Source organism: Temnothorax americanus, unplaced genomic scaffold (assembly GCF_048541705.1).
Source record: "Temnothorax americanus isolate GAGA-0224 unplaced genomic scaffold, ASM4854170v1 Scaffold117, whole genome shotgun sequence".
NCBI lineage: Eukaryota > Metazoa > Arthropoda > Insecta > Hymenoptera > Formicidae > Temnothorax > Temnothorax americanus.
Window position 1 is genome coordinate 137,501 of NW_027509250.1, and position 9,187 is coordinate 146,687.

Below are 9,187 nucleotides of genomic sequence, written 5' to 3' on the forward strand. Positions count from 1 at the left end.
TGATGGTCATATTTTTATCCACATAACCATTCCTATTGAATTCAACCAAAACAGTCTTCTTAGGTTCTAAGTCTAGACCGATCCGTCCCAAAGTCGTAGCGATGATGTTGACTGCTTGCTCCAGCAAAAGGCGGTTGCGCTGGCGATCCTGTCCCGAGACGTACATACCAATGTTGTCCGCGAATTCCACCATCTCAACACCCTCCGGGAGAGCGTCATAGAGAGTCCGAGTGAAGAGAGAATATAAAGCCGGACTAAGCACGGCGCCTTGCGGGAGGCCCCTGAATACGAAGCGATCTATGTGTTCACCGGAGTTAACAATAAATCTTACTTTTCTTCGGTATAACCAATTTCGAACGAAATTGACCATACCCGCAGGACAGCCAAGCGCCATCAGCCCATCCAGCATAATACGAAACTCCACACTGTCATATGCCGATGATACATCAAGGAAGGCAGCCAGGGTGTACTCCCTCGCACTTAATGCAGCACGAATATCCGATGTAATTCTCGCCAGATTATCAGCGCAAGACCTCCCCCTTCTAAAACCGTTCTGGGACCTACTAAATTTGCCCTCTTTTTCAGCCCACCAAATCAGCCTTTCATTAATCATCCGTTCCATGAGTTTTCCTACACATGATGATAACGATATTGGTCGCACTTTCTCCTTGCCAGCCTTGTCTATAAAAATTACTTGATAGCACGACCAGTCCGTAGGGAGGACACCAGTCAACCACACAATATTGAACAATTCCAAAAGACAAGCCTTACCCGATTCAGGTAGCAGCCTGAGCATTTGATACTCCACACCATCCATACCAGGGGCTGAGTCCCTCCTGACCATTCTAATTGCTCTATCCAATTCCGATCGTATAAAAGGCGCATCGAGCTCCTCATCCGTACACAAGTATTCCGGTTCTCCTGACGGGTTGGTGCCCACATATGGTGGGGCCAGGCCGTCGATAGTCTTCCTAATTTCCGATTCTCTATCCTTGGTTTGCCATTTATTCCATTCTATATTTTTACGGGTATTTTTCAGAATACGCATAGTACTCCAGACATAGGAGAGGCTCGTAAATCTATTGATGCTCTTACAAAAATTTTCAAAGTTTTCCTTTTTCGCCTGGTTCAAAATTTTTTTAGTGACAGCACAATGTCGTTTGTAATTAGTCCATGCTTGGATGTTTCTAAGTCTCTTGAATTCCGTGAAGGCCCGCCTTCTCTCCCGAATCGCAGCATCGCAGTCCGAATTCCACCATCTATGAGATCTTTTTATCTTCCGCGGATCAACCGGGCGAGGGCGGTTTGGATCCCCGCGTCTACCTGAAGCCCGGAAAACAGCAGACTTCAGAATGAAGATAAAATCCTGATAGTACTTTTCAAAATCATTTCTGAACATAGGCAGGGCAGGCGCCATTGAACGGTCGATCTCCTTCTCAACAATTTCCCGATATTGTGACCAATCCGTCCTTTTAGTGGATGTTTTATTTGACAATTTTCTATATATACGTGTATTGATGTCCACGAAGAATCCGATAGGGACGTGATCGCTGTCATGGGATTCTCCTAATTGTTGATAATCAATATTGCCAGCAACACTGCCAGAAGCAAATAGGAGATCAATATTGAAATCCCTCTGTCCGCTGCAACCAATACGAGATCTAGTGTCCACATTAATGCATATTAAACCTGCATTAGCCATGACATCATGCAAAATATCTCCGTTATTATTAGATGATTCGCAATTCCATGCAGTATTGTGGGCATTAAAGTCGCCAAGGATAATACTATCACTTGGATTAATGGAGTTGAAGACTGCATTAAGGTCACGTGCACTCATACCAGCTCTGGGGTGTCGATAGACTGCAACAATGTTGATATTATTTTCAAGATTCGAAGTCTTGATGCCAACCATATCGTACATTGCGGGAGGAGTCCCGACAATTGGTAATATATCAAATTCGATGCATAACCGGACAGAAACAGAAACACCACCACTCCCAAGCAAGTTCCTGCTCTGGATTGTTCTAAATCCAGAAAAATAAATTGAATTATGGCTAGTACACCGAGTCTCTGTAAGAACAATAATATCGTAATCCATTGATAATTTTGACAATTCATTTTTATGACTTTTATAACCTCTGCAATTCCAAAGGAGTAATTTGAATTTTTAAATAGAATTAAAGCGATATTTATCTTTGTTCCTACCATACCTTGATGATTCTCTATTTTCCATTTTCTCATAAATTTGTGAATTATCTGAATGCTGGGGTAAACCCCCTTCCTGACCATCTTGCGTCCCCGACAGGGCCAAGGCGCGAATCAGCTTAATCCGAGCTCCCGGTACCCTCCGGAGAAGCAGTAAAATGTTCTCGATGGTTTCCGTAATTCGTTGATCCTCCTGGTGTTCCATTCTCGTATAGTTGTCCTTGGAAGGGATCTCACTCCCCCCCCGGTGACTCGCTGAGAACATAATACCTCTCTTCTCCCTGGTGATTTCGCCGGTGCGGAGATCAAAAGATTTATAAAAATTTTGCGGAGCTTCATAAGCTGTTCTCCGTTTGTCCTTAGTTGAATAAGGTGGGGGATGATCCCTTTTGTCTCTCTGTGTTGAGGCGGCCGATCCACTCGGGGCTCGTGGCACCGATCGTAGGGCTTCAGAATACGAACTGGGCCCAGCCGGTAAAGCAAGACCCGGCCAGGATGCCGGATTAATAAGTTTGTTTTGAAATTCCTGTGAAGAATCCGGCGTCACTCCTTCAACAATCTGTCTCGCACTATAGAATGAGACATTTCTATGGGCCATAACTATGTTAATGTTTTTAGTTTTATCATACTGGGGGCAGCCTTTAAACGTAGACTTATGTTGGCCCCCACAGTTATAACAACGTTGTTCTCTCTCACATCGACCATGTGCTTTATCTCCGCAAATTATACAGCGTGTTTCGCTTTTACAATTTAATTTAGTGTGACCGAATCTAAAACAATTGAAGCATTGACGTACCTGGGGAACGTAACGTCGAACCCTGAGGGCGATACCTTTGTCAAAAACGGTCAAATCACGAATATTCTTGTCCTTAAAAGTCACGATAATACTGTCCGTGGCTGCCAGCGAAGTCTTACTGTTCACCGGGTCCCATTTTCTACGATACATACGCTCAATACTCAAGATCTTAGATTTATCTTATATACACGACCATAATTCCGGTATAGACGAGGGCCAATCCGAGATGACTCCTTTACTAACGCAGAAACGTTGCTCCAAGTTGGCCTTGAGCTTCACTGGAGCTCCGAGAGCATCGATCCTATCAAGTGCGTAATTGGCATCTCTAAAATCTTTAAATTCAGCCTCAGCTGAAAAATGACTAATCATAGTGATGGTCAGTGGGCAAATCCGTAGCTCATTCAAAATCATCCATATCTTTATCTGATTTTTACCCTTTCTGGTCGTAGTCTGATCCGGAGGAAGTCGCAAAATAATACTAGCTTTACCTTTATAATCGTCTTCATATCTATTGAATTTCCGTATTTCCGTTGCTACATTATCCGAAGGGTCACGAGCTTTTAGAATATTTCCACTAACAACATATGCCTCTTTAATAATACTGGCAGTAGTGTTTACATATTTCACAATGGCTTGAGCATCAGGTACATTGTTGATTGCCACGCCGGGGACACGTGATTCTTCGGCGTTTTCATCACAGCCTACATGAACGGGCGGAACGGGGGGAGCGTTAGCACTAATATCACTATGCTTATAAGGATCCTGATCCATGTCCTGGGAATCCTCATCGTCATTACTTTCTATCTCCATATCATTCCGGGACATTTTGGTCTCCGTGTCGATATTGCGTCGTTTTAAAATTTCTTCCTCTCTTAACCTCTTAGAAGAGGCGTGTCCTCGGTATTTCACCTTTTGCCAGCTCCCCTCTGTTGTCGCAGTTGAAGCAAACGTTTCGAAAGATTTCACACTTATGTCGTCTACACACGTTTTTTGTCTTTTAACAGAACTTAACTGGCTATTCTCGCCCGATACGGACTCGTCATATACCGACCGCGTGTCCTCTGACTCGTTCGATTCCATAGGAAAAGCTATCTCTTTTATCCAAAAAGAACCCTCCCCCTCCGAGAGGGGAGTAGTAAGTAAGGATTTAATTAAACAGAGCCCACCCGAACAAAATATATCGACTCTACGCAGCACAACGCACGTATCTCTATCCGATTACGGGAGGTTAAGTACCGCGAGATATAGCACCAACTAACACGTCCGACTCGTATCACGGCTCGAGCCGAACTCCTTAAGTGAAGTTAGAGGTTAGTGAGGTTAACAATTCGTTTTTCGGGATTTCTGTCAGTGAAACGTGTATGTATGTACATATACTTTTATTATTTAATGTATATTTCAAAGAAAATAAAGTGTTAATCATTAGAACAATAATACGTACCTATTTCTCTGCTTTGATTAAAACTCAACGAACTCAACTTTCAGAGAGAACAATTGCGACTTGCTCCTCACAACGCAACGCAGTAATCCGTAATCCCTGAGACAGCAAAGATTAGTCTAGGGGATTTTTCGAAATGAACTGATTGAGTACCACTGATCGAGCCGATTAGAAATTCGACTACTTGTCGGAAACACCCCGTATTTTATTTATAATAAATTTTTAAGAGCCAAAATGCAAAATCCGGCTTTGTACCAGCTTGCGGCTGATCTTACTGATTAAAATGAGCCTAATTTTAATGAGATTCATTACGTAATTAGGCTAAACTTTGGGATATACGATTCTCACTAGTAAGAGCAGCTTATGGGGAATTTCCGTGGTAACATAACTGACAAGGGCTGTGTTCAGAGGTGCCAATGGTGCTGTTTGCCCGCTGCCTGCGCGCCCTGGTGGGGACACGCACACAGCTGACGGAGCCGTTTTAAACACAGGCAACACAGCCCTTGGATGGATAAACATTATTTATCAATCAAATTACCAAGCTAACGTCATGGAGTCGTGTACGACCAATGGCGTGAGAATACGGTTTTTTCTATATCTCAGAAGAACCATTGACCACCAAACGTTTTAATGACGATATTCGTGACCACCAAACGATTCCGCGTCGATTGAGCCGTATGAAAGTCAATTTGATTGATAAATAATGTTTATCCATCAAATTACCGAACCAACGTCACGGAGTCATGCGACCAGCAATGGCGTGAGAGTACGGTTTTTTCTATTTCTTAGGAAAACCATTGACTACCAAACGTTTTAATTACAATATTCGTGACCACCAAACGATTCCGCGTCGATTGAGCCCTATCAAAGTCAATTTGGGTGATAAATACAATTGTTCCGACTAGTGGCACAGAGGTGATATGTCCGGCATTATGCGCATACGGTTTTTTCTATTTTCTGGGAAAACGGTTGACCATCAAACGTTTTTATGATGATATTCGTGACCACTAAACGATTCCGCGTTGAATGAGCTATAAAAAAGTTAAATTGGTTGAAAAATAAAAATTGTCCGGCTAAGTTCACACCGGAAATTTCATTTTTATTTTACAAGAAAACGACTAACCACCAAACGATCAGACTAGACTACCAAAGACCACCAAACGACCACCAATCGATTCCAATTAATGAAAGTTCGATACGTTGAAGTTGTCCGGCCAACTTCATAGAAGTAACCTTACTGCTACGGCCATTGTAGACGAGCCTTAAGGTGTGTTGATGGTTGAAACCATGGTAGAAATACAAGGGTATGCTCTTGCGCATATTTCCGAACCCAGCCAATCAGTGACTTGTTCAAGCTTACGTCACACTGAGCGGCACATTTAAGCAGCGAATCTATAATAGTCATTTATAAAAGCATTTTGAGCGGACAATATGTGAATACAAAATAATGTTGATCATTTATGTGAGAGAAAATTCTGTTTTATAAATAAATAAATATATATAAACGAAAATATATAAATATAAAAAACGCACGTGACATACGGATAAACGCTCATCGTTTCCCGAATTTGTCTCTCGTTGTAGATGTTAGAAACGTTATTGTTATTTGACGAATTTTATAATTATTTTATGTGGGTTTGTCTAAATATATGATATTACAGAAAATATTATTATTATTAAGAAAAAAAGAATTGTGTGCATTGAATAAAAATCTAATTCTGCGAATTATTAGTTTTAATCAAAACTGGTCGGAAAACGATTGGAAAAGAATTGTCAGCTGAGACGCAAAACAAAAATATATTGTGGCGTACGACATAAAGAACTATATATGCAGAGGAAAGATGCAGATAAAAGATCAAATAACAATAAATGCAAATATTTAATATACAGGTTTTTTATTAGTAAATTTTGACATCTTTCTTTTTTTTTGCCTGTGATTTGCGATTGCAATCGCTCGGTTCATTTCGCGCAGCCTAATATATGCCCTTTCACATTACACGTCATTGCGTACACTGTAATAATCACAAACGAATTACTCGACATAAACAGCGAACCGAGCGAACGCAGCCATTGCGAATCACCGAGTACATCCGATTCATTCCGATGCTACACGAATATGACGTAAGCTTAAACAAAAGTGGTGGGAATGCGCAGTGGTCTGACACGGTATGAGCATACCCTTGTATTTCTACCATGGTTGAAACTAGAGTCCCTTTATAAGAGTCTGGACAGACTTTGGGAGTGCAACAACATGGCGTGAATGTCACGTATATAGGGACTCTATTCTAGACGCCCTAGATGGAAGAAAAATACTATGGCGTCGATGACTACACGTAATCGTTGTATTGTTGTGATATCGTGAGAGAATTCTACAGAGGCTGTGAGAAAGTGTGAGTTTGTCTATATTTTTATTTTGACTTGATAGAGATAAGATAACCAAAACTTTAAAATACCTAAAAAAAATATTTCAATAAAATAAATTATAATAGTATACAACAATTTATTGATAGAGAAAATTACGAGATGTATATATAGATAAATGCATGACAGTTTTTTCTAAAAATACAATAGAAATGTAGGAAATAACAATTCCGATCGGAATCCATTTCGAAAAGTTCCATAATACGCACCGAGAGAGGCTCCTAAGGGTTGGTTTATAATAGCCGTAACCGTTGATTTAAGCCGTAATCTTTAAGAAATTGACCAATCACAGTCGATTATTCTTCTCACATTGGACTGTGATTAGTCAATTTTTAAAGATTACGGCTTAAATCAACGGTTACGGCTATTATAAATCAACCCTAAAGGTGAAATTTCATGGGCAGTAAAAAGCAGCAGCAGATCGTACTGATTGGCTATAAAATAGAGAATTTCTCGAGTTCCTAGAACTTCTCTATTTTATAGCCAATCAGTACGATCTGCTGCTGCTTTTTACTGCCCATGAAATTTCACCTTAAGGCTCGTTATTTTACCGCTCGTGATTGGTTCCGCCATGGTGTTGCACGTCCAATGAAAATAAGGACCAGTCTGTCCAGACTCTTATAAAGGGACTCTAGTTGAAACAACGTAAATCTACGGATAGGGTAGGTAGAGAGGCGGGTTTAGGGTGTAGGTGGCTTTCAAAAGGATTAAAATCGGGTGGATTATGCAGCTGTTTTCCATTGACACAGATTTCGAATATGTAATACGGAAACCAAAACGACAAAGGATATGCTTCGGTTCCGGACAACCACGCGATACTTCTCGAAGTGGTATGAGTCCCTTCATGAGATACTACACTGTGGAAGATTACCCTAATATAGGACCTGGCTCTTACGACATCTTAAAATCTTTTAATGCCATCAAGACCAAGGTACAAACTTTTACATCAATTTGCCATTTTAATATTAAGGGCATAAGATCATATAATATATGCACTTGATCTCTGTCATCTCTCTGTCGGTAGCCGTGCTCTCGTAGTATCAGCAAAAGGGGTTACAGCGGTCTCGCTCGATTCGCCAAACCTGTCGCTCACGTGGAAGATTATATATCGCCATCCGATTATGTTTCTGGCATTTCTAAACATGTTAAAACGCAGAAATATCCGTTTGCATCTACCAGCAAGAGAAGGATCTTTGATATCAATAAAAATCCAGGGTACTTAAAAAATTTTGTCTTCATACGTAACAAAACATATTCTGCGAAGTAAAGTACTGCGTCGCTTTAGGCCTGGAACGTATGTCAACAAGGAGATAAAAGGTATTACGTTTCAACATAGTTTCGGTGGTAGAGTTGAAATGCGGCTTGGTGTTGATTTCAAGTGTTGTAATCGCAACACGGATATCTGCAAGATATGTGACAAATTACCAACGGGAGATTACTGGCATCTGAATAATAAAATCTTCTTATGTAAAATCTGCATGACAAGAGAAGTTCAGGAACAAACAAAATTTAATAGGAAGAAACTTGAATCGTTTCGTGTAAGTTTTTAGCATTATTACGTTTTAATCTCTCTTCCTTTCCTTCTTTCTCACTTTCTCACTGCTTACAAATTCGTCACCAGACTGTTAACGGAAGTATAACAAAATACGTTGGCTGATTGTCAGCAGGAACTGAGTAGAATTTGTCATTTTATAATCATACAAGTGATACAGTCTATTAATGGATTATTTAAATGATAAAGTGGCAGATTTCGCTATGTTTCTGCAATCAACTGTATTCGTATTTGGTTATATCTCTGTAATATAATTGTTGATAAAATTTGTAGCAGACACTTTGTAAAATCTACCTTTGACAATTTTGGGAATATGCTGGGTATGTGTGTGTTACATACATTTGTGCATTTACACATACATATATGTGTATAAGTATATAGATAACTAAATTGATAGAAATGATTAATTATGTAATTGTAGAAAATAAGAACATGTTCAAGTATTCACATTCATGAAGGCACTGATGCAATGATATGGCTGATCAATCCTGCTGCGATCAAACAATGGACAAGAAAAGAAACATATCTCTCAGTTTACTTAAAAGATTAAGACAGATCAAATTATACGATACTTTTTTAATTTCAAATATACAGTTTTTTTTCAATACTATTCTTCCGCCGTTCTCTTCTACTTTACATGAAAAAAAAATTCTTATACGTGGATTGGATTTATTTTATTCTTGATGTTTATACATTGCATTTTTGTAAATTTATATATTTAGGCACTATATATACACAAAGATTTATATAAAAATATGTGTACGATAATATG

General features: G+C 39.7%; 2 protein-coding genes and 1 long non-coding RNA gene across 7 annotated transcripts in view; 1 reads left to right on the forward strand and 2 right to left on the reverse strand.

The window, feature by feature from the left end:
• The window catches only part of LOC143908831 (uncharacterized), a 5,023-nt gene extending 1,869 nt beyond the window's left edge, over positions 1-3,154 (reverse strand). For 2 of the 3 annotated variants that reach the window (XM_077426649.1, XM_077426647.1), the window contains exons 1-2: positions 2,214-3,154; positions 1-2,027 (exon numbers count right to left, since the gene is read on the reverse strand). The exon at positions 1-2,027 is cut by the window's left edge. In XM_077426649.1, the coding sequence (XP_077282775.1) occupies positions 1-2,027; positions 2,214-3,154 (2,968 nt within the window). The remainder of the gene's footprint in view (positions 2,028-2,213) is intronic. The other variant, XM_077426648.1, reaches the window with a different exon arrangement.
• The window catches only part of LOC143908841 (uncharacterized), a 7,502-nt gene extending 2,954 nt beyond the window's left edge, over positions 1-4,548 (reverse strand). The window contains exon 1 of one of the 2 annotated variants that reach the window (XR_013260266.1): positions 4,446-4,548. This is a non-coding gene — a long non-coding RNA (uncharacterized LOC143908841). The remainder of the gene's footprint in view (positions 1-4,445) is intronic. The other variant, XR_013260267.1, reaches the window with a different exon arrangement.
• Positions 4,549-7,446: 2,898 nt separating this feature from the next.
• LOC143908837 (uncharacterized) lies at positions 7,447-9,025 on the forward strand. Of its 2 annotated transcripts, XM_077426664.1 has the most exons (5): positions 7,447-7,525; positions 7,613-7,794; positions 7,888-8,078; positions 8,149-8,401; positions 8,837-9,025. In XM_077426664.1, the coding sequence occupies exons 2-5, from the start codon at positions 7,696-7,698 to the stop codon at positions 8,963-8,965; spliced, it is 672 nt and encodes a 223-aa protein (XP_077282790.1). In that variant the 5' UTR covers positions 7,447-7,525; positions 7,613-7,695; the 3' UTR covers positions 8,966-9,025. The 2 variants fall into 2 exon arrangements, with proteins under 2 accessions (XP_077282790.1, XP_077282789.1); XM_077426663.1 differs by lacking the exon at positions 7,447-7,525 and having other exon boundaries at positions 7,532-7,794.
• The last annotated feature ends 162 nt before the right edge of the window (positions 9,026-9,187 follow it).

Bases quoted from the DNA above. Each gene is read 5' to 3' on its own strand.
- LOC143908837 (XM_077426663.1), top strand. From the start codon at position 7,588: ATGCAGCTGTTTTCCATTGACACAGATTTCGAATATGTAATACGGAAA. The intron at 8,079-8,148 runs GTACTTAAAAAA...GCGTCGCTTTAG, and splicing joins GATATCAATAAAAATCCAGG to GCCTGGAACGTATGTCAACA. The intron at 8,402-8,836 runs GTAAGTTTTTAG...ATGTAATTGTAG, and splicing joins AGAAACTTGAATCGTTTCGT to AAAATAAGAACATGTTCAAG.